The sequence below is a fragment of the Lutra lutra genome, chromosome 1, assembly GCF_902655055.1.
Source record: "Lutra lutra chromosome 1, mLutLut1.2, whole genome shotgun sequence".
Classification (NCBI taxonomy): Eukaryota; Metazoa; Chordata; class Mammalia; order Carnivora; family Mustelidae; genus Lutra; species Lutra lutra.
The window spans coordinates 112,319,934-112,344,399 of record NC_062278.1 but is presented as its reverse complement, the minus strand read 5'-3'; the positions used below and the strand labels follow the sequence as shown (position 1 = coordinate 112,344,399).

Genomic DNA, 24,466 nt, shown 5'->3' with positions numbered 1-24,466 from the left:
AGTAGCAAAGTAAGTAGCAAAGTCCCAACTTTGGCGGTCTCTTTGGATGACCAAGGCAAAAAAGCCACACATTAATTTAGATGTGCTAATGACCATAGGCTTAAGAATTTCTTATTGAAAAAAAAAAAGAAAGAAAGAAAGAAAGAAAGAAAACTGAACACTCATTCCTACTAAAGTAAAGTTGATGTAATTGGAATTCCTGAGGCATGGGTATAATTCAAAACAGGCACAAATACTTTTTCATTTCTGTTTTGAGTGTTAAAATTAAAAATTCAAATAAAAGTCAGACAAGAAAATCAACTTTATCACTTAATCATGAAAAAGGTATTTGTGGACTCAGGAAAGGGTGCATAAGGAAATGTTAACTATATTTGTTACATTTGATTTCTTAAACTGGGTGTTATGTATATAGGGATTCATTATATTATTATTTATATTTTGTGTATACTTAAAATACTTCATAATTTAAAAGTATATACTTGTGGAAGATTTGAAGAAACGTTTAAGAAATCTCAATCCAAAATACTCGATTAGTTTACAAAATGGCAACCTGTCGTTACAAAGATGGACGTCTCTCTTTAAAAGAAACAAGTTAGAACCCAAAAGAAGGGTTCTGTAGTTGGCAAGCAAGCATTTCAGTGCCCGGTAGAGTTTGAATAAAGATTCTAGGCAGAGACTCTGCATATTTTTAGCTCAGAAAGGCATTTTTTTTTTCAGCAATTGTCTTTGAAAAGTGTGGTATAAATGTCACATCCATGATATGAACACGTCTCCCGTGATATGCAATTTGAGTTGCGGCGGGATTATGGGAGTGATGAAACTGTGGTTTCACCATTTTTTCAAGCTTTCCTGTCTTATAAATTAAACTAAACAAAACTCCACAATTTTATTTTGTGTGCTCAGATTTGCAGTTGTCAGGCAAAAAGGACCCGGGCCTGGGGTGGGGTGGGGGGGTGGGGGGAGGAAGAATAGGAACAGTTCTTTACGACTGTCTTCCCCCACAGAAAACTCAACTTTGGTAGTTGTGTTTGGATCAAAAAACAACATGGCAATATTTCTGAGATGAAAAGCGGGACAGTATTGTAAATGTAATGTTCCAGAGAAAACAAAGTTTGTCTGAATTATGAGGTCTAGGTAGCACGGAAAAGGGAAATCTTAAGAGGGAATGGTGGGATAATAATAAGCTTTTCAAAATACCCCCAAAATGCTTTTTTTCCCCTGCATATCCCACTTGTAATTCCTTTAGAAAAAAAAAGTGAACTTTGGATCTCTCTCATCAATAACTGTTTTCAAATGAGCCCTGACCACTGGTCACTACAGATTTTGAATTTCCAATCAAATTTGGTTGCAAATTAAATTTGGGCTTATTTTAACCTATGTAATTTACAGCTTAAATTCTTTGTAGCCTAACATATACATGGCACACTATTTTCCCCCCAAAGAGGCATGACCGGTTTAGAGCAACAGAAAGATGTACTTTTTAATACACAGAAAGAGTGGCTATCCTTCCTGTTCACAGGCCACGTGGAACTGACAGGAAGGACCCTTCAAGCCTAAAAGCACCTGTGAGTTGGCCCGACTCACCCAGGAAAAACTGCGTGACAGCAAATACCACACTAAAAAAAGCCATTCAACCAGATGAAAAGTGAGACAAACATAGGGATTAAAAGTTACAGGAATGCAGAAGTGAATGGGATGGAGTATAATCCGTGCAAAAATGTGGAAGTCCTTGCGAACAAAGGCCCATCAAGGTCCTACATGATTAAATGTGAAATGTGTATTTGGTGAGAACGTAAAAAAAAAAAAAAAAACTCATTATCTATGTGCTTCTAAAGAAAGGTTAATATTAGAGGAAGAACAGAGACCATCTCACGGCTTGATTGCCTTTCCTGTATACTCCCATTTCTTATCTTTGTCTTGTGCTTCCTTCTTCTCAGTGCCCCCAACTAAGCAGCTCAGCAGGTGACTGTATTTAGAGGTCGGTGCTGGCCTTGGCGGTGAGCACCCTGATGCGGGCAGAGTTGCAGGTCTTACAGAGGATGTGTCCATCCAGAGGGTAGCAGCCTTGGTTGTCTCCTTCGGACAAGAGACCACCACAGTCCTGGAAAAATGGAAAGGATGTAAGAAAAACTGGAAACTAAGAACGTGAGGACTGCTTTCCTTAGCTTTCCGTTTGATGCCTCCATAACGCGGTCACTTCCTACCTTTCCTCTTCCTGTACCACCGGACCCCTCCAGTCCTTCCCCAGGATACAACATACCATCTGGAACTAGGCCGAATGAGAGATTGGGGGCATAAACACCAAAAGGGTAAAACGAACCCCACCTCCCACTGCCTCAGGTTACGTCACAGGAAATGCAAGTTCAAGAAGAAGAGAACCCAAGGGTCTGGGACCTCAAGGAGTAATTTTGTTCTCTCACCCAGGCAACAAAAACAGCAAGAACAAGAGAAAATAAAACAAGAGGAGATCCCTAACTGCTAAGTTATCTTAACCCTTTATCACGAGTCTTGGGATCTCTCAAAAGGAATACACAGGCTCAGGGACAGAATTCCTGGACCGTTTCTGGGCAGAAGCAGGTCTGGAGAGGGCCTGCTTCCAAGCAGAAGGGCCAGCCCTAGGCTCCGCATCCTGGCTCCAACTGTAGCGAGAAAACAAAACCCTGAAGTGTGCTGGGAGTACTGGTTTGCTGCACGTTCTGAGGGAGACAGTGCGGTGTGGGAACGTGTGACCGGGAGCCGGCCCCTCCCGGGGGTGCCCCTTAGCTCTGCCTTGGTGTCACTGAGAAGAGTTCCTACGTGTCCAACTCACCAAGCCTTTGGGAGGATCAAAGAGGAAACTGGATGTGAATGTACTTTGAAACAAATGCAGGGAGCACCAGAGCTGGGAAGGATCAAAGAAACGTCCTACTGTCAATAACACCTCTGCAGCTCCATTTTGGAAAGTGACACGTAACCGCCAAATGCTGGCCCTTACTTTGGGAGGACATGGAAGTTTCTTTGAAAAGAAAAATACAGGACTTCCTCTGGCCGTATGTGGCCCTCGCTCACTTCAGCAGAAACTCTTCTAAAAGGCCAGCACCACCGCACATGCCCTGCTGCTGCTGTCTACTACGACAGTCTGGAGGTCACTGGGGCTCCCGTCTGTATGTGGCTAACAACGAAATGCAAGCTCAGAAAGGGCAGGGCTGACAAGCCCACAGCAGCAGCAGTGGCGGCAGGAGCCAGGCTGACTCCCCAGAAGCCGGCCTTGCCCAAATGAGCAGCCATCCTGATGCTCTAGGGGCACCCGGGACACTGTGCGTAATGGAATTAAATGAACTCTTCTCATCGTGATAAAGAAAGAAGGGAATTTCATAAATGACACGGCCGTAAGCATCTAGTGAACTGACCTCTACGGTTACCTGGGCACCGTGAAGAGCCCAGAGTCAACCACAGTGTCGGCACCATCAATGCCTGGACACTGGGAACCCAAAGGGGCCACCTGGGGTATCCAGTGCACCCTCCTCATTTCTATAGAGGGGGAAGTGAGGAGCAGAAGGGGACATGATTTCTCCAGTGTCACGCGGTGTCTGAGACAGGACTAGAATGATGGTCTGCCCTCTTCTAATTCAGTGCTCTTCCCGGGCTATAGCACTGCTTTGTAAACAAACAAACAAAAAACCAACTTCACAGGCCTTTAAAGCAAACTTACTTTGTACTACTCTCATTTCATTGGGAAGGAGGAAAGGTACCTTTATGCAACTCTGGGCACAAAACCCCAGGCCATTTAAGGTCAAAGCCTATTGGTATGCATAGCTAGTGTGTGGGCAGTGTTGGGAAGCTTTTCTTCTTTAAGCCTCAGTTTCTCCTTCTGTAAAATGACCTCAAAGGCATCTGTCAGCTTTTTCACACTTATGAATCAGGTCGGTTTTAAGGCTGGAGGTGGCTGTTCCTCCGTTGTCATAAAATCCGGCATGAAAGCTGGCAGATTACCTTTTCTCATGTTAAGGACAGAGACAGATGCATCTTGGGCTCTTGGGCAAAGCTTGGGCAAAACAAAGAACCCCACATCAATCAGGTGGTGGGTTTCAGCTAGAGCAGTGAGTGGATCGAACACAGTCCTAGAGAGCCAGGGGAGGCCCCGTCCCCGGTGTCTTGGGAAGATCACCCAGCGGGACTAGATGAACCAACGGGCAAGGGTGTGGTGGTAAGGCAGTTCAGACTCTCCTTCCCAGAGGGAAGAGGGAGCTGGTAAGTACCGTCCTCAGATGAGCTAGTAGAAAACAAGAACAGGGCTTCAAAGAGGGGGCTCTGTGTAAATAGAACCAAGATAAGAAAACATTTTAAAATCACTTCCTGAATGTAGTGCCCTTTTGATATACAGATTATAAGGGAAGGACTTGTGCCCTTTGCGGTAGAAATGACTACATGTCCCTTGTGCAAGAAGCCTTCCTTGTCATTTTCAGCCTGGATTATGAGCCTCTTATGTGTGTACCCACAGCACCTGTGTGTACCTCTGTGGGGCCCTTAGCAGCCGCCTGGCCTGACCTGACCTGACCGCCTGTCGTATACGCTCAGTCAGTGCCTGTAACTCAACCAATCTCTGTGACTTGGAGCATCAAGCTCCTACTGCTTTGAGGGGAGTTAATTTTCCTCCTTTCCCCTGAGTGAGGATGACTCTTGTGTCCCACAGAAGTATCAGAGCCATGGTTAAAGAGCAGTGTAACAATAATAATTGTAGTAACAAGAATACCATTTGTCCCTAATTTAGCACTTTGTGATTTACAATGTCCTTTAATACCCAGTTTTGCATTTTAGTCACTCAGCCAAATCTGTGGAGGTTCCTAAGGATTTGAGTCCTTTTCACAGGTGGGGAAATTGAGACTGAGTGGTGAAGTGACTTACCCAGTGTCACTAGCATTAAATGAAGGCCTAAGATCTAAAACTCAAGTCCTGTGAACACAGACATCAGGGGGCTTTCCCAGCTTGAATAATTGCCGAATTTGTGGAAACCCAGCTCTGCTGGGCCTTTCCATGCCTGCCATGCACTGACGGGGGTGGGGAGCTGACCACAGACCTCACAGCGGTAGCAATGAACGTGGAAATCGCGATCCAGAGCCACAATCCGGACAGTCTCCTCCTGGCCTGGGGCTGGCATGATAGGCTCCTTGCACACAGAACATCGGGGGGCAAACTTCCTGTAAATGGAGACACAGGTCTGGTTAGATGTTGAGGATAGACACTGACCAATGGGGGAGACCTGGAAGTGAAAAGAAAAGGAGTTAGCAAAGGGTCAGGACATCTGCTCTGTCATCTTGTGTGACCTTGAGCAAGTCACTTTCCTTCTCTGGGTCTGCTTCCTCAGCTATAAGGGATTTAGACTTGGTGATTTGTGGAGGTCCTTGAACATTGTGATATTTGGTGAGGTGGGGAGTTAGTGCATGAAGTGCTTCTAGGAGCTCCTGGCCACTTGATGTGTGACATGAAGTTCGCTGATGGATAGATTGCACACACCGACCCTGGGCTAGGGAAGGGGCCTGGGGCCCTTACTTGTTTCCTTTGCTTGACTTTGTCTTGCTTGACTTTTTGCTTCTAGACTTGTGTACTTGCTCCCCAGGCCCTACACAAATATTCTGAGGTTGTTAACTGTGTCATTCTCACTTACTAGAGCCTCTTTCTCTCAAACTGAGCTCTAGGAATTAACACAAGAAACCTCAACCACACACCTTGTCAAAACAGCAGAGGGTAGCCAGTCTGAATACACCAAACTTGACACCAAACTCACTATGACCAAGTCTGCACTTCCTACGTTTCAGTTGTGTTAAACTGTGGTTTAAAAAGAAAAAAAGTTCCAAAGCCATCAAGTTCTTTATTCTTTTTTTTTTTCTTTAAGATTTTGTTCATTTATTTGACAAAGAGAGAAATCACAAGCAGGCAGGCAGAGAGAGAAGGGGGGAAGCAGGCTCCCCGCTGAGCAGAGAGCCCAATGTGGGGTTCAATCCCAAGACCCTGAGATCATGATCTGAGCTGAAGGCAGAGGCTTAACCCATTGAGCCATGCAGGTGCCCCAAGTTCTTTATTCTTTAGAGGGTCTTAACACTTCCAAAAGGTGTAAACACTTCCACGTGTAGACACGCATACACATACATTTGGTTTTGAGACTAATTGTTGGTGAGGAATCTTAATATTTCCTGATCTCTTACTATTCCTTAATACGATCTACGGCCCTAAAATTTGTCTCTCATAACAGATTAAGAGGCTGCAAATACAGGCTGTGCGTTCATCTGTATCTCCTGGAAATTAGGGGTGGCATTTGGGAAGGTGTGAAATGAGACATGATTTGAAATGGCCATGGATTAAAAACTGAAGAGATGGAGGGAAAAAAAAAAAGACAAACAGACTGAGCGAGCCGGTTTTTTTCATGGTAATGGTTTTGAGATTAATGACGTTAAAATTTATCTATTTGTAGCGAGACTTAAAAGAAATAATGATAGTAATCGAATACTTTGCAGAGCACTTTATGGGTGTCAAAGCATTTTTACATACATTATACTCTATATGTACATATTAATTTTCTTGGCAGCGCCCAAAAGGCATCTGTGTGGCTGCGATCTAAATAAATATGAATTAAGCAGCAGATCAATTGATTGCTATGAAAGAAAAATTAAAAGGATCATGGTACAACTGCAGCAGTAATCAGAGTTGTTATAATTGGCATTTTATGCGAGAAATTTACACCCAGTGGTAAAAAAAAAAAATGCTTTGGACTACCTGATTATTTTTGAATCTGGGTCACCAGTAGTGAAATAAGCTTCTGGAATCCAGCGTGCAGACTTTCCTTTCCCCACGCCCATCGAGACTGTAGTCTGTGAGGTCAGAAGCATGTCTTGGCCCATCATTGAACTGTGAGCCTGCTCCTTTTTCCTCAGCCACAATCACTTACGTCTTTAGGATAAACGATCTTTCACTGAATTTGCCTATTTTAGTCGTGATTGTTTGCATATCTTTGGGGACCACTGAACTGTGAGTTTCTAGCTGGCAGGTTTTGCTCCATCTCTGAATGTCCGGAAACAACTCCTAACACCAGGGCAAACAACAGAATTTCAGGCTCTATCTAATGAAATGAAGTGTCTGCCATATTGCTCTATAAAAAGATGTTACTTGGAGCTTCATGTTCAACCTCAAGGTCCTTCCTCTTTGGAACGGCATAAACTGTATTCTCGCTGAGTCATGATTCCTTCCTACCGATTGGCCTCATTTCCATGATGGGAAAAAACAAAGTGAAGAGACAGGAAGTGGTTTCCACAGTCCCCACAGTGTTCTTTGGCCGGCATTTTGAAGACTTTTCTAAATCCCAGTTGGTCTGTTTCAAGGCTCAGCTCACTAAGCAGACAATAATAATAATAATAATAATAATAATAATAATAATAATAATAATAAATTTGAGAAAAAAAAAACAGTTTTGATGGTTGAAACAGCTACCATATATTGTGTGCTGATTATGTGCCAAGCCTTGTTAAGCACTCTGTGCACTTGACCTCATTTTTTTAACTGACAGCAACATTATGAAGAAATAGTTTTTTTTTTTTTTTTAACATTTCTGCTTCATAGCCACAGGAGCCAAGGCTCAGAGTGGGCCGGTCTTCATCATCTTTATCCTGGCACATTTCTGGCAATCAACAAACGGGTGCTGATTAGACAAATAAGTGGATGGGTGTAATGTCTCTGATAAGAAAGCATGGATAGTGAAATAAAGGATCAACGCAATGAAAGGGTCAGCTAAATAAGCCGGCTTTTCTGAGCTCTCTGTCCTGGCACTGGGAATACAGAAATAAACTAGGGCTCCAGCAGTCCTACTGGTGAGGCAGTTCTATATACTTCTGCATTTGTTCTATTAGTCGAGATGTACACATCCTGTCATATTGCAAAAATGCAATATGTAAAGATATGTAAAACTGGGTGCGTGTATGTATATTCTTTATTACTAACCAGGCTATGGTTAAGTACTAGGTATACCCGATTTACAAAATTCTACAGAACATAGAGAGATATAAATTCATACAGGGGGATAGGGAGGGGTTGAGGTCAGGGAACTGTTCTCAGAGGAGGTGGTAAATGAGCTGGGGCTTGAAAGATGGCTATTTAAGTGAAATGCAAAAGTGTGTTTGGTGTCTGGTGTGTGTGTGTGTGTGTGTGTGTGTGTGCGTGTGTGTGGATGAGGGTGGATACAGTCAGTTTGCCAGGGAACTAGTTTGAGCAGTCATCTGAAATAACATATGGGAAAAGAGTGGGTAGACCTAATAGGATGGAGGACTTGGGCCAACCTTGACTGAAGGTAGTTATGCAGGGGATGGCCCATTTACAAGGCCTCAAAAATAGTATTTGGGAAGCTTATTACTCACCGTGCAGTCCAAGACCACCGGGGAGCTTGTCAGAAATGCAGAATTGTAGGTCCCACCCCAGACCTACTGAATTAGAATTTGCAGTTTAACAAGATCCCTAGGTGACTTGTAAGCACATTAACATTTGGGAAGCACTGGTTTAGAAGACAGGATGCTAAGCAGGCGAGATGAATCCCTTCTCATGGGCCTTCTGTGTCTCACAGTGACTTCCACTCCCAGGCTGCTCTAGTTACAGCCAAGCAAACCTTCCATGAATTAGAGAAGCCCTTCCTCACTTTGTGCCCTTCTTTATTCCTGAGTTGTTCCTGCTGTCAGGAATCTCCATTTCTCACTTAAAATGCTCTTCAAATTCTGCTTCCAGAAGCCTCCCCAGATCTCAGGGCCAAGTAATCTTCTCTGACTCTGACAGCTCAAGCTTTTGCCTCTGCCTGTCTCATTGTGTCTGGCCCCTTCTGCCTGATATCACACATACTCTGTGCTTATTCTCCCCCTCCTCCTGGCAAGCTCCTTGCTGACAGGGGCTTTTCTCTCCATGTCTGTGCATTTTCTACCCCTGCAATTTCTCTCTTTGGATCTCTCTCCTTTAGCACTGAGCACATAGAGGGCTCTTTGTAGACGTGGTTGAATTGAATTGAAAGATACCTCCTAAAAGCTCATAGAGTGAGACCAAGAATCAAGACCGCCCAAAACAGTCTGCAGAAGGAGGTTGTATCCCCCAGTGTACTCTCTCGTTAGCCTGGCAATGCCTACCCTGGGTGGGGCTTTTAGCTGCTTTGTGTTCTAGTACTTTCAAGGCTCACAAACAGAATTCTGTAAAATGTATCTCTAATTTTCCTTTGGGAAATGGTAAAAAGATCAAAAAGCTTTCCCCACTACATACCTGCCAATCATCAAGACAACATTATTTTAAAAAAAATAATCTGTGTCTTAACATGCCATTGAATTGGCGGTGGAGCTGGGGGCTCAGAGATGGTTCTTCCCTTTTAGCTGCTAAGACTGCTTGTCTGGAGTGTTCAGACCCACACACTTATGTCACCAGTCCCAAGTCTCTAATTATGCTCCTCACTCTTAGAAATGAAAGATAAATGGCAGAGATATAAACTTCCATTTGTCAGAATTGATTTCCTGTTTTAATTGGGGGGTGTAATAGATCAGTCTTTTCCAAGCAACAGAAACATGTGTGCTCTGATTACATCTACCCGTCCTCCTTGGATTAGGGTACGTCTAAGAAAGGAGAGAAACCGTGACAGAAACACACTCCCCATCGGTATCTTTTCACTTCCCTTAAATAGATGCAGGTTTTTTTTTTTTTAATGTGTAATTACAAGCTAAAAATATCAATAACGTGAAGTACAATTTATGCTGTGACTGCCCTTTCAAAGTGAGCCCTTACTTGTCTAATTCAGGTTGAGAATTCCTGCCTCTGGGAGTTTTTTTTTAATTCATTCAGCCTCACGTCTTTTGGTGAGGTTTTTCAATTTCTTTGCTACTTGGAAAGTGGTCAGGAAATTCACTTTTAAAATAGAGGAGTCTCAGGTCCCCAAACTGCCTGTGGCAAGTTCCTCCTGATTGTTGACAATCAACAGAGCGATGAAAATTAACCCGCAAGACTACACATCTGGAGGTCATAAAACGGAGACCCAAACTGGGGAGTCACGTGAGCTTTATCTCTGGGAGAGCTTCAGACTGTCCTCAAAGACCCAGACTGCCCAGCAAGGAAGCCAGAAAGCCTCTGTTCCAGCAGCTTGTAGATCTCCACTGTGGCTTTCCTATCATTTCTAAATATATGCAACAGATCTCATCAACTAAGAAAGGGGCCAAATAAACAGAAGCAAAACACAAAATTGTACAATTTTCAAGAAAACCCCAGCTATGACAGAGGAAAGAGGGCCCAACGAATGAGAAAACTGAATAAGGACACATCTTTTCCAGGCCCATGAGTAAGTGGTCTTGACCTTGAGAGTTGACTTCCTAATCTTCCTCAAAAGACTCCACAAGACTACATTCATTAATGTTATTAGAAAGTGTCCTGAGAAAGAGAAGGCCTGGGTCGGGAAACAGGTTATGGGATGATGTGAATGTGTTGCTAATGACAGGAAAATGACCCCAAAATGTGAGGGGCTTGCCCTAGGAAGAGGGAGTGAACTGTTCTGTGTCCATTGCCCTCTCCATATTACCCCCCTCTGCAGACTGGCAAAGATATAGAGGACGGCTCTAGAGAGAACCTTGGACTGTCACACCTGGGGAGCTTTAAGACAGGCTCTGTTCTAATGAGCAGACTGAAAAGCTCCAAGACATTCAGCAATTTGTCTACTGTAACACATCTTGCTCATGTATAGGCCAGGGAAGTCTACCTTAGGATCCTTCCTCTTTCCAATACACATATTCTGCAGCTGAGTCAACGTTCTTAGTATCAGAGCCGCACAAAGATGTGACAGATAAGCCCCAGGGCAGCCTGTAGGCAGAAACAAGGCTGGAGGACAGCTGGATTAAGTGATACCCATTCCTGCATTAGGAGAGGGGGATAAACAAGCCCTTCTTAAGGTCCCACCAAATCCTGGGATTCTACAGCTTTGACAGAGGAGAACGGATGGCCCAGATATGAGGCTGTGAGAACAGATTCCAGAGGGGACTGGCAGGCTTGAGGGAACAAAGCAGACCGCCTACTTGTGGAAGTCCTCAATGCAGTGAATGAGGCCACCAGCGTCCACGGTGAATGGGATCCCATCAAGGCTGCGGTGGCACATCACACAGGTAAAGCAGTGAGGATGATAGGCCTTCCCGGTGGCTCGCAGAATCCGCTCCATGATGGGCTTGGAGCACACGCTGCACTGCTCCAGGGTATTCTGGGGAGGGAAAGAGACAAGCCAGTGTCAGGTTGCGACTTGCAGTGCTCCAAGTATATAGTCCCTTATAGCATGACTAGCACCTTACAGACACATTGGCTCGTGTGCCTATCACAGTACCTGGAAGAAGGCAGAGTGCGCAATAAGGAAACGTGTGAAATAGATCAAGTGTCTTTTTTAAATTCATGCAGGGAGGTGGTGGCAAATCTAGGATTTAGAACACATGTCTTCTGACTTCTCTCCCTTTTCCACCACTACTGCAGGGTTGATGGCAAATGTTCCTGTGAAGGCACAGAGAGTAAGTATTTCTGAGTTTGGTGCAGCATTTCAGTTCTGCTGTCATAGGGTGAAAGCAGCTGTAAACAGTACTAAGCAGATGGGCATGACCTGTTCCAATAAAACTTTATTTACAAAAGCAGGCTAGAGTTAGCTCACAGCTGCAGTTTCTGGACCCCTGACCTGAACTACATAACCCAGGTTCTCCGCTGGAAGAACACGTGACTGTTTTGAAACCTGATTAGTCATCAAAAACCTGGTAGGGTCACCAAGGACCTTAAGATTTTAGAGTGGTCTGCCTGATGACAGACATACACAGAGCATGCTGGGTGCAGAGCCCCATCAGAGCTCATCATCAATGAGGCTACTGATTATTTTAAGCCTTGATTCAAACACCACCTCCAAGTTCAGTGTTGTGAACTCTTGATAGAAATGTTGAATCTAGAGGGGCTCCTGTTATGATAAGTGAATTATGATAGTCAATTTCTCTGGCTTAAAAAAATATGCTGAACTTTAAAAATGAAAAACAAAAACGCTCCCACAAAAGGATACAACATATTGAGTCAGGACTCCAAAAGACTGATAAAATTTGCTATTAACTTTCTATCCTTCCCTAGAATCCCATGCTGTCTTACCAAACAACTATGTTTCCCATGTAATATGCTATATTCCAAGTGAGATGTCTGGACTGATGGGGAGTTTACAATCCAGAATAAACCTGAGAAGGGGGTCTGATTAGAAAGATGCAGAACTGGAATTGCCCTCTCACAAGAACCTTTAAATGCCTGTAGGCATCAATGCTGATGTCTCCACCACAGCAACAGTCTTTGACTGGCTTCCTCGTTTGCATTTCTCCTCCTATAACACTGTAACTCCTATAACACTATAACTCCTTATCCCCAAAATGATTTTTGGTTTCCTTTCTAAAACACAGATGTGACCAAGTCACATTGCTGCTACCAAAAACTTCTATGGCTCTACAATGTGAAAAGCCCTCATTCCTCAACTGACATCCAACCTCCGTTTCTAGGGTCAGGTTTTCCTAATGTCTCAGACTGCTCACTCTTATTCAAACCTGTAGGAAAAAAAAAAAAAAAAAAAAAAACAAACCTGTAGGAAACTCCCATGCTTCTGTGCACAGGCTAATGCCAAGTATGAACCAGAGTTTGTCATTTTGCCCTTTCAAGGTATAAATCAGAAGGCAACTTGCCAGTGAAGCCTTCCTGGATGCCTTCATTTCCAATCAACACCTTCTTCCTCTACCCTTCCCAAGCACTTAATTAAAATTGCTTATAGCATTACAGTGTCCGCTGTATTAAAATTATTTGTGGGGCGCCTGGGTGGCTCAGGCAGTTAAGGTTTTGTCCTTGGCTTAGGTCATGATACCAGGGACCGGGGATCGAGTCCCCCTTTGCTTCTCCCTCTGCCTGCTGCTCTCCCCTGCTTATGCTTGCTCAGTCTCTCTCTCTGACAAATAAATAAATGAAGTCTTAAAAAAGTTATTGGCACATTTGTGGAAACTAATTTCTTTAAGGGAAGGGGCCATGTCTTTCTTTTTAAAGTTTAAAATTTTAACTCCAGGGCAGTTAACATAGTGTTTTATTAGTTTCAGGCGTACAATATAGTGATTCAATGATTCTATCTATCACAGTGATTCTATATCACACAGTGCTCATCATGATAAGTGAATTCTTTTTTTTTTTTAAAGATTTTATTTATTTGACAGGCAGATATCACAAGTAGGCAGAGAGGCAGGCAGAGAGAGAGAAGAAAATGGGCTCCCTGCTGAGCAGAGGGCCTGATGTAGGGCTCGATCCCAGGACCCTGGGATCATGACCTGAGCAGAAGGCAGAGGCTTTAACCCACTGAACCACCCAGGCGCCCCGATAAGTGAATTCTTAATTCCTGTCACCTATTTCACCCATCCCCCTACCCACCTTGCCTCTGGTAACCATCAGTCTGTCCTCTAGAGTTAAGGGTCTTGTTTCTTGGTTTCTTACTTTCTTTCCCTTTGTTCATTCGCTTCCTTTCTTAAATTCCACATATGGTATTTGTTATTCTTTCACTGTCTTATGTTGCTTAGTATTATACACTCTCACTTCATCCATGTTGTCACAAATGGCAAGATTTCATTCCTTTTTTTGTGGCTGAGTAATATTCCACTGTGTGTGTGTGTGTGTGTGTGTATACACACACACACACCATATCTTCTTTATCCATTCATCTATTGGTGGACTTGGGGGCTTCTGTAATTTGGCCGTTGTAAACAATGCTGCAATAAACATGTGGAATCATGTATCCTTTCAAACTGGTGTTTTTGTATTTTTTGGGTAAAAACCTCAGTAGTGTGCCACTGGATCTCAGGATAGTTCTTATTTTTAACTTTTTGGAGACCATCTCTACTATTTTCAATAGTGGCCACACCAGTTTGCATTCTAACGAATAATGCACAAGGGTCCCTTTTTCTCCAAATCTTTGCCAATGATTTGTGTTTTCAATTTTTAGCCATTCTGATAACAGTTTAGAATTTCATTTCCCTGACGGTAAGTGATGTTGAATATCTTTTCTGTCGGCCATCTGGATATATTCTTTGGAGCAATGTCTCTTCTTGCCTTCTGCCCATTTATTAATTGGATTAGTGTGTGTGTGTGCATTTGTGTGTGTGTTGGGTTGTATACTTTATATATTGGATACTAACCCTTTATTGGGTATGTTCATTTGCAAATATCTTCTCATGTTTAGTAGGTTGTCTTTTAGTTTTGTTGTTTCCTTCGCTGTGCAGAAGCTTTTTATTTTGATACAGTCCCAACAGCTTATTTTTGCTTTTATTTTCCTTGCCTCAGGAGACATATCTAGAAAAATATTGGTATGGCCAATATCAGAGGAATTACTGCCTATGCTCTATTCTAGGATTTTTATGGTTTCAGGTCTCACATTCAGGTCTTTAATCGATTTTGAGTGTATTTTTGTGTATGGTGTAAGAAAGTGGTCTAGTTTCATTCTTTTGCGTGTAGCAATTTTCTCAATACCATTCGAAGAGAATTTTTGAAGAGACTTTTCCCACTGCATATTCCTGCCTTTGAAGAGACTTTCCCACTACATGTTCCTGCCTTTTTGTCAAAGATTAATTGACCATGTACTTGTGGCTTTGTCTCTGGGCTTTCTATCTTGTGTCACTGATCTGTGTGTCTATTCTTACGCCGTACCATACTGTTCCGATTACTACAGCTCTGTGGTATAATTTGAAATCTGGAACTGTGATAACTTCAACACAGTTTTTTCTTTCTCGAGATTGCTGTTGCTGTTTGGGGTATTCTGTGGTCCATATAAATTTTAGGATTTTTTATTCTAGTTCTGTGAAAAATGCTGTTAGTATTTTGATAGGGATTGTATTAAATCTGTAGATTGCTTTGGGGACCATGGACATTTTAACAATATTTGTTTTTTCAATCCATGAGCATGGAATATCTTTCTATTTGTGTTATCTTGAATTTCTTTCATCAGTGATGTAGTTTACAGAGTACAGGTTTTTTTCTCCTTGGTTTAAGTTTATTACTAGGTATTTCATTATTTTTGGTGCAATTGTAAATAGGTTGCTTTCTTAATTTCTCTTTCTGTCGCTTCCTTATTAGTATCTAGAAATGCAATGGATTTCTGCATATTGATTTTGCACCCTGTGACATTATGGAATTTATTTTTCAGTTCTAGTAGTGTTTTGGTGGAGTCTTTAGGGCTTTCTATGTATGTAGTACCATGTCATCGGCAAGTTGTCAAGCTTTTACTTCTTCCTTACCAATTTGGATGCCTTTACTTTTTCTTGTCTGAGTGCTGTCACTAGAAATTCTAGTACTATGTTGAATAAAAGTGGTGAGAGTAGACATTGTAGTCTTGTTCCTGATCTTAGGGGAAAAATTCTCAGGTTTTTTTTTTTTAACCATTCAGTATGATGTTAACTGTGGGTTTTTCATCTATGGCCTTTAGTATATTGAGGTATGTCCCCTCTAAGCCAACTTTTTTGAAGGTGTTTATCATGAATGTTGTACTTTATCAAATGCTTTTTCTGCATCTATCAAAATGACCATATAGTTTTTAACATTTTTCTTGTTGATATGCTATATCACATTGATTGATTTGTGAATACTGAAACACCCTTGAAACTCAGGAATAAATTCCACTTGATCATAGTCATGATTTTTTTTCATGTATTGTTGGATTTAATTTGCTAATGTTTTGTTGAGGATTTTTATATTTGTGTTCATCAGTGATATTGGTCTGTAGTTTCCTTTTGGGGGGGTGTCTTAATCTGGTTTTGGTATCAGAGTAATGCAGGCCTCGGAGACAATGTCTTAAGGATGTGTTTTGCAGTCTCATACTACACCCAGTATCTTACCTGGAATAAAATTAACCCTAGGATGAATGTGTGCAGAAAGAATGAATGAAGGAATATTATTTATATCCTACCCGGGCATTACTGGACTGGTTTGACTCTCCTGACTCTGGAATCCATCCCAAAATGAATTGGTAAATTCATCCCCATCTTCTCCTCAAAGCTGTGGTTGCTGGAGGTTCTGAAATTGCTTAGTATGCCTCTGGTCACAGTCTAAACTCATGGAAACTATTAACCTATTTTCCCCCCATTTTGAAGTGGTGAAATTAAAATAGCAGAAGAACGTAAGATGAAAGTCTGGAGAAAATGACCCTCTGGACAATGAGGGCCCTGCTTTTTCTCTATCCTGGTGATCTGAGCTTATGTGGCTGCAAACTGTCTTCCCAGAGCTTGTGTTTTGCTCTTTGTGGCTTTTAACCATTTTTTTTTTTTTTTTAAGGCAGCCCTGTAATGGAATCGAACAAACCAGAGAATGTTTGACCAGAGAATGTTTTTGTTTGCACTGAGGCCTGGCTGCAAGATTTAGCCCATTTATTCAAAACCAGCAGCAGCATATAAGGGTGAGTCAGTTTCTAAGGAAAGACTTTATGGTCTCTGGAAGCACTGTTTAAAGGACAGGTTATCTGCACGTTTATGCTACAAAGGAAGAATAGTATAAAAGATACCTAAAGTGAGACAACTATAATACGCCTGCAAATCAGAAAATGAAGGTTTTAAGAATATGGCTGACTGGAAGCTTGGGCTAGCAAATAGTGGAGGAGGTCATATAAAACGTCTCTAGCCAGTTCCCTTTACTGAACCTTTCTCCTTTCAGTCTCTAGCTGGTCCACTAGAAGCCATAGACACATCTTCTCTTTGAGGAACATAAAGACTCTTTACCCTTACCATGTTAAGGGTAGTTACCATCTGTCATCAATACAAAGTTATTACAGTACTATTGATTCCATTTCCTGGGTTGTACTTTTCATTTCCATGACTTTATTTTATAATTGGAAGTTTGAATCATTATGTTGTGCACATGAAACTAATATACCGTTGTATATCAGCTATACTTAATAATAATAACAATAATAATAATTATTATTCAAAGGTTATGAACATAGTAATTCAAAGGGGCACATGCACCCCAATGTTTATGTCAGCAATGGCCACAATAGCCAAAATATGAAAAGAACCCAGATGTCCATTGACAGATGAATGGATAAAGAAGATGTGGTATATATATACACAAGTATATGTGTATTATATACATATATATATACACACACATATATACAATGGAATATTACTCAGCCCTCAAAAGGAATGAAATCTTGCCATTTACAATGACGTGGATAGAACTAGAAGGTATTACACTAAGCAAAATAAATCAGTCAGAGAAAGACAAATACCACATGATTTCACTCATATGTGGAATTTCAGAAACAAAACAGATGAATATAGGGGATGGGAAGGAAAAATAAAGTGAGATGAAATCAGAGATGGAGACAAACCACAGAGACTCTTTTTTTTTTAAGATTTTATCTATTATTTATTTGACAGATAGAGATCACAAGTAGGCAGAGAGAGAGGAGGAAGCAGGCTCCCCAATGTGCAGAGAGAACGATGTGGGGCTTGATCCAGGACCCTGGAATCATGACCTGAGCCGAAGGCAGAGGCTTTAACCCACTGAGCCACCCAGGCACCCCGAGACTCTTAACTCTAGGAAACAAACTGAGGGTTCCTGGAGGGGAGTGGGGTAAGGGGATGGGGTAACTGGGTGATGGTCATTAAGGAGGGCACGTGATGTAATGAGCACTGGGTGTTAAATGCAACTGGTGAATCACTAAATTCTACCCCTGAAACAAAGAAAACACTGTATGTTAACTAAATTAAATTTAAAGATTTATTTATTTATTTTTTACAGAAGAAAGAGAGCGAGCAAGCAAGTGGGGGTAGGGATAGAGGGAGAGACTCTCAAGCAGACTCCCTGCTGAGCATGGAGCTGGACGTGGGATGCCGGGCTTGAACACATGACCTGTAAGATCATGACCTGAGCCAGAACCAAGAGTTGGACACTTAACTGACTAAACCACCCAGGTGTGCCTCCATTGAATTTAAATTAAAAAAAAAAAAAAGATGCATTCTAATAAATAGATAGATAGATAGATAGTAAAGGAGTTTTACAATGTTAGAGAGGAAGAAATAAGGAATTCCTCTAGTCTAGGTCTCTGATTTCACAGGTGAAAAGCAGACCCAGAGCACTAATACAGTTGGATGTGAGTCACGGAGTTCATTAGGGACAGAGGAGAGACTATTACCCCAGGTTCCTGTAACTCCCTCACTCAGATATGGATCTGATGAATTAATTGTGTTGCCATAGGGAGGGAAAGTTGCTAGATGAAGAATATGCACTGTTCATTAACATCCACTGTATGGGTCCTTGGGTAAATCTTTTCTTCTCCCTAGACCTCAGTTTTCTCAACTGCAAACCAATGATTAATTCTAACTACAATTTTATTGCTCTGTGATAGATCAGAATTAAAAACAGTAGGGAAAGAACAACGTTTCCATTACTAGAGGTATACTAGAAACAACTGGGTGACCTCTGGTCTGAAGTTTGAAAGGAGGGTTCATGTGTTAGAAACCTGGACTGTATAATCTTTACTATGTCTTAACCACTTGAGAGTCCAGAAATGACTACTGGTAGAATTTCAAACATGGCAGAGAAAGATCTTTGTGTCTTCTTATAGAAGGTTATTTTACAACCAAACCAAAAGATGCCCTCTCTGCATAAACACAAGGCTTTTCTAAAGTCAGTTAAGATGAAATGGCTAATAAATAAAATAGTTTTTAAGGAAATGGAAATACGTCTCCAAGCAAATAAGTGAAAGAAAGGCATCTGTATGTCTACTCAATGCATCTTGTGTGTAGGGGTATCATGGCGGAATGGGCGGGGGTTTAGGAAGGAAGAACATACTCCAGCTTAAGAACCATCCAGATCCATAGACTGTTTTATGACCTGGCTCTGGATCCATCTCAGCTTCTCTCTCTAATGGACCCAACCTTCCAGCTGCCACTCTGAGCTCTTTGCCACCTCTTTAATAAGCTATGTTCTTTCACAAGCCCAGAACAGCGCACATCCTTCTTTGCCTAACGAATACTTATTCATTCTTCAAAGTTAAGCTCAAATGTCACCTCCTCTGCAAAACACTTCTTATTCTCCCTCTGCTGTACCCCGAGCAAAATAAGTCACTTCTACTCCCATAGGACTACATGATGCTTCTCTGATGACACCCATATAACGTACTCGGATTCATGATTCATGTCAACCTCTGCTACCAAACTGTGAGCACCCCACTCTCACTGCATAGAGCCACAGTCCTAGGTAGAGCTTCCTAGGAAATAGATTCTGAAACAGAGATTTACGCATGGGAAGTTAGTGAGGAGTGTCTTTGAGATCAACACCTGTGGGAGAGTGCAGGAAGCCCCTGGGCAGAGGAAGAAGCTGGACTGCGATGCAGTCACAGCAAAGGCATCTCATAGTTCCCTGGAGAACTCTGGAGTTAGGATGGTTCTGCACATTTGTCCTTCCTTGACACAAGGGGGTAGGGCCTTTATACCCCCTGCATCAACCAGTCAATGGATACAGGAGACTCTCGAGGAGGAGGAGTGATCTTGGGTGAAGGGGTTCCCTCCAACTTACCAGAGAAGGAACTCCGCAACCAACAGTTAGCAGGGGGGGAAGGAAAGCCTCAGTCCTGAAGGAGGATCCGGGCCATGTGCTACCACATCCACACCATAACCGTCCCTGCCCGGGACCTTGATAGTTCCTGATGCACTGTCGGCAACTGCTGACCAGTTATGAAGCACCTTACAGCTAAAGCTGAATGAAGAGTCTAGGTTTCTTTTCTTTTTCAAAAATTCTAGGCACTGTTTGAGGATTTTTTTTTAGAATCTTTAGAAAATGTCTTAGGCAGTTACTCCAACGAAGGTATGGTTAAAGGGAGATGTGAGAGTAGCAGAAGAAAACAAGAAAGCTACCAAAAGGCACAGCTTATAAACTTTGCTCAAGTGATGGCAATACAATTGTGCTTAAAAGCAAAAAGTTAAGTGAAAATAAAAATAAAAGTCACAAACAAATCTTGTACACGAAACTCCCAAATGTAACTGTTTTTAAATTAGAGATACAATCTGGTTGTATCTTTTCTATCCTTGGGTACTGTATAAATAACTTGTCTAATTCACAGGCAGAAGAGCTAGAAGAATCATCTGAATATAAATGAAGCATATAGGTAACAGGAGCATTAGCTACTAGTTAGATGATAGGGAAAATAGTTCTAAAATTTACATATTGCATAGGTGTGTACACATGTTCAATGGTGAGTATTTCGAATCAAGGCACGTAACTATTGGAAGGTTCGGAAGACTAAAGTGTTGCCATTTAGAAATGTTAAAATTTTCATTTCATAAAATTAAAATGTGATCTTATATTCAATCTTTATTGTTTTTTTAGGTACAAAAGCAGTTTTGAAACAGAAAAGACTCTTGGAAAAAAATGAGGGTGATATCTCATTTCTAGATACACTTTTGGTCTCGTTGGGATAAGAATAACAAGGAAAAAGAAGAGTTCAAAGATACTAGGCCTTTAGAGGTGACTCTTGCCCAGGAGTTTGAGCTCCCCTCTCTTGCCTGCCTCTCCCATATCCATCACTTCAGGCAACAGTTACCAGGGAAGCACACCCAGAACAGTCCCAAATCCCTTCTGGATGAAGAACATGAAAAGATGGTGCCTGTGGGGGTTCCACACTGTGCAGTTTAAAAACCATGATTCTAGTCCAACTATCCGATTCTAGACACTAAGGCACAGAGAGGGGAAACATCTAGTAGTAGACTTGGGGTTAGAAGACTGGTCTCCTAATTCTCCCTCCAGTAGCTAATCCCCTGTCCCAACACACTATACCTAGTTCATATTTCAGAAGACACACTCTGTATCACAAATATAAGGCATTCAGGCGGGCTACTTAAACGTTACCCACATATACAGAAAGAGAGGAAACATGTCAAGATATTAACACAGTTTGCCTCTTGCCAACTTCACTGGTTCCCATAGGGTAAGACAGAAAACTCACTGTTGCATCCCCAGCATCTACAACAGTATCCTTGCATAAAATTGCTGCTCCCCAAATACTGGTGAGATGATGGCTTAATACACTCTGGATATGTACTTTACATAAAATAAAAGGATTCTATTTAACCATGCAAAACAATTCTCAGTAGGCAGGCTAAGACACAGGGTGCCTCACTGGCTTCCAGGGGTACCACATTTAGGGGGGGCAGCACGGGTCAGGGGTTTCCATAGTTCTTAAGTGGTCATCTTAGGTTAGGAGAAGCCCCATCCACCAATGCCAGTATGCCGACTGAATGCCATCCTTTCCCCCATGGGCCATGATGTAAAGAAGGTCATGAAGCACAGCAGAAGTGTTGCTGTTCCCAATGGGATAGTGGTGTGGTATAGTAAGGGGAGAAGAGGGCTATGACTCAGCACATCACGGAAATGCCAGAGTGACACTGCTGAAACTCCAAGAATTATATTCCCTACCTTAATTGTGTACTTTTAATTTTTTCTTTTTTTTTTTTTTTAAGATTTATTTATTTGACAGACAGAGATCACAAGTAGGCAGAGAGGCAGGGAGAGAGAGAGAGAGGAAGGGAAGCAGGTTCCCTGCTGAGCAGAGAGCCCGATGCGGGGCTTGATCCCAGGACCCTGGGATCATGACCGTAGCCAAATGCAGAGGCTTTAACCCACTGGAGCCAGGTGCGCCTTTAATTTTTTCTTGATGTTGATAATCAGGAAGACTTCCCAAATGATGGCAGTATTCTGGGTTTCCCAATAAATGAAGACATCATATTACCTTGGTAGTTCTCCTAATATGCTACGGTACAATGCTTCCCTACGGTTCTGCCACCCAGTGAGGCACACATTTCTTATTAAAAGGTTTTTGACTTTCCAAGTGTCCTTCACCTATATGTATATATGTATATTTTTTTTTTTGGTAAAGATTTATTTATTTATTTTGGGGGGGGGGCGCATGAGCAGGAGGGGCATAGGAGAGGGAGAGAATCTCAAGCAGACTCCACGTGCAGCGTGCAGCCCAGTGTGGGGTTCAATCTCACGACTGCTGAAATCACAACCTGGGCTGAAACCAAGACTCAGACCCTTAACTGACTGAGCCATCCAGGTGCCCCCACCTATATCTATGTTTTAATTTAATTCTGTATCTGTATCTAGTACGTGCTTAGAAAGAGATTGAGAATAATAATGCTAAGGCCAGTGTCATCCGACTGTGATTTTTGAATCAGAATCAACATTCCTATTCTATAGATGAGAATTCTAATTTTTTTTTTAAAGATTTTATTTATTTATTTGACAGAGAGAAATCACAAGTAGGCAGAGAGGCAGGCAGAGAGAGAGGAGGAAGTAGGCTCCCCGCTGAGCAGAAAGCCCGATGTGGGGCTCGAACCCAGGACCTGGGATCATGACCTGAGCCGAAGGCAGAGGCTTAACCCACTGAGCCACCCAGGCGCCCCGAGAATTCTAATTTTTAAAGACAGAAAAACTCCCAAGTCAATTTATTAGATGGCATCAAACCCTATAATGTGTTTTCTTTTGTAATGTGTGTTACTACACACACACAGAAGTGACAACTATGAAACATGGAGCTGGAAATTTAGTAAAAGAGCTCAACCTTCTTATTTTTTGTCCATTTCCGCTAATTTTTTTGAGCACAACACTTTGCACCCAGTGCCAGTATTACCTCAGCTTTCCTATCAATCCCCTTTAAAGAAACTTCTTGTATGATTTTCTGATGAGCAGAGCAGCCAGCCTTCCCACTTAATTTAGCATTGCAGAAAGCCTAAAGAAGGGAACAAAATGTTCAACGTCCTGGCAGGTACAGAGGCAGAGAGAACAAAGATACCATCCCTGCCCTCAGAGGTTCCCAATGTAGTGGGAGGAGCAGACACTTCTATAAATAACTGACTAGAGGCAAAGGGCAGAACACATTGCTATTATGGAGGAATGAGTAATGTGTGATGGAAACACAGAGGAGAGAGTAATTACTTCTGAGTGGTGAAGGAAAAGGCAGCATGATGGTGGTAGGTGATGCTGGGAACCCGTCTGGGTGGGATTTGAGTTGGCTCTTGAAAAAAAAAAAGGCCATTATAACACTCTTTGGAATTAAAGTTGTGTTATAAGGAGAGTTTTCATTATCTAAGTCCCAGGTCTGCCTCCATTGAAACAAAATTCATTTCACAGGAAGAGTTTGTGACAGACTCAGTGTATTGAGCAGCACTGGTGAAGGAAAACTCAACCCTATCGGAGACCAAAATCTGTGTCAGACTAACATCAATAAAGGACATGCAGCACTATTCATGTAGAATTTAGAAAAAAAAAATTTTCTTACAAAGTTGTCTGTGTGTATTTGGACTAAATAAACTGGATTTAAAATTAAGAAGTATGTCCTCACACCACAAGAAAAAAGGCTGACAGAAAGGACAAAAAGATCAGAACAATTAAGTCACTTTACTCAATTTTGCCGTGAGCCACAAGTCACATCTCCACAAAGTAAATAAAGCCCCATTGCTTATTCTGAAGCACTCAGTTTGGGATGATGATCTGAGCTTTAGGAAATTTAAAAAAAAATCCCTTTAAAGGACATTTAGTTATCTATACCTCAAGGCCTAGAGACATGGTATTTTACCTTCAACTGTGCAGCTCTTGTAGTATGCTAGCTTTCCCTAAACATTTGGCTTAAATGTCTCATAACCCTGGAGGCATAGGATGAAGGCAGAGGGGGCTGAGCCCTGATGAGTGTGCCAGACCTTCATGCCAGGAGCAAAATTAAAAGATCACACGGCACTCCTTGGAGACTATTGTGAGAGGGGGGAAAAAAGAACAGAATTCCTTTCCTTCCCAGCCAAGTCAGATCACAGATTTGCCTTTACAACACCTTCAAGGTACAGTCTGTCGGGACTTGTCATCTCAGGAACCAGAACAGAGAGTCAGAACACAGAGTCCGTCATACACAGTGAGAGAAGTGGTGAAGATTTGAGAAACCTGGGCTGGGAAGACCAGGCAGTGGTCCCAACCTTGTTGGTCTTCTGTTTCCTCCTCTACTGAGTAAGAGGGAAAGTGTCTATAGTGCGGTTCTGGGAGCATCAAGTGAGATCCATATATGAAAGGAAGTGTCCGGTGCCTGCTTTATACTAATGAGTTTTGTGTTCATCCTCTTTACAGATTCTAAGGGCCTAGGACATATATTTAATGAACTTGGCATGCTTTGATCACTTAGCTGAATTACCATATCTAAGCATTACATTTCAATTTTTCTAATTTGTCCTTCACCATCAATTCTTCTATACATTATAAAAGAATTTCATATCTCTACTTTTAAAAAATGGATTATTTAAGGAATCCTGTGTATGACACTCTGGGACAACTCAATAATGTAATATCAAATAAGCTTCTAGATTCCTAAGAGATTGTCCCCCTGCTTCCTAGGAACTTTGTGGAAACGTTGTTCTTACTTCTATGT

At 41.9% G+C, this 24,466-nt stretch overlaps 1 protein-coding gene across 14 annotated transcripts in view; it reads right to left on the bottom strand.

Moving 5' to 3' along the window:
* Positions 1-810: 810 nt before the first annotated feature.
* LPP (LIM domain containing preferred translocation partner in lipoma) overlaps positions 811-24,466 on the bottom strand; it is a 665,377-nt gene continuing 641,721 nt past the window's right edge. For all 14 annotated transcript variants that reach the window (XM_047732722.1, XM_047732758.1, XM_047732767.1 and 11 more), the window contains 3 exons: positions 11,049-11,227; positions 5,057-5,177; positions 811-2,101 (listed from right to left, as the gene is read on the bottom strand). In XM_047732722.1, coding sequence (XP_047588678.1) covers positions 1,973-2,101; positions 5,057-5,177; positions 11,049-11,227 — 429 coding nt within the window. In that variant the 3' untranslated portion in view covers positions 811-1,972. The remainder of the gene's footprint in view (positions 2,102-5,056; positions 5,178-11,048; positions 11,228-24,466) is intronic.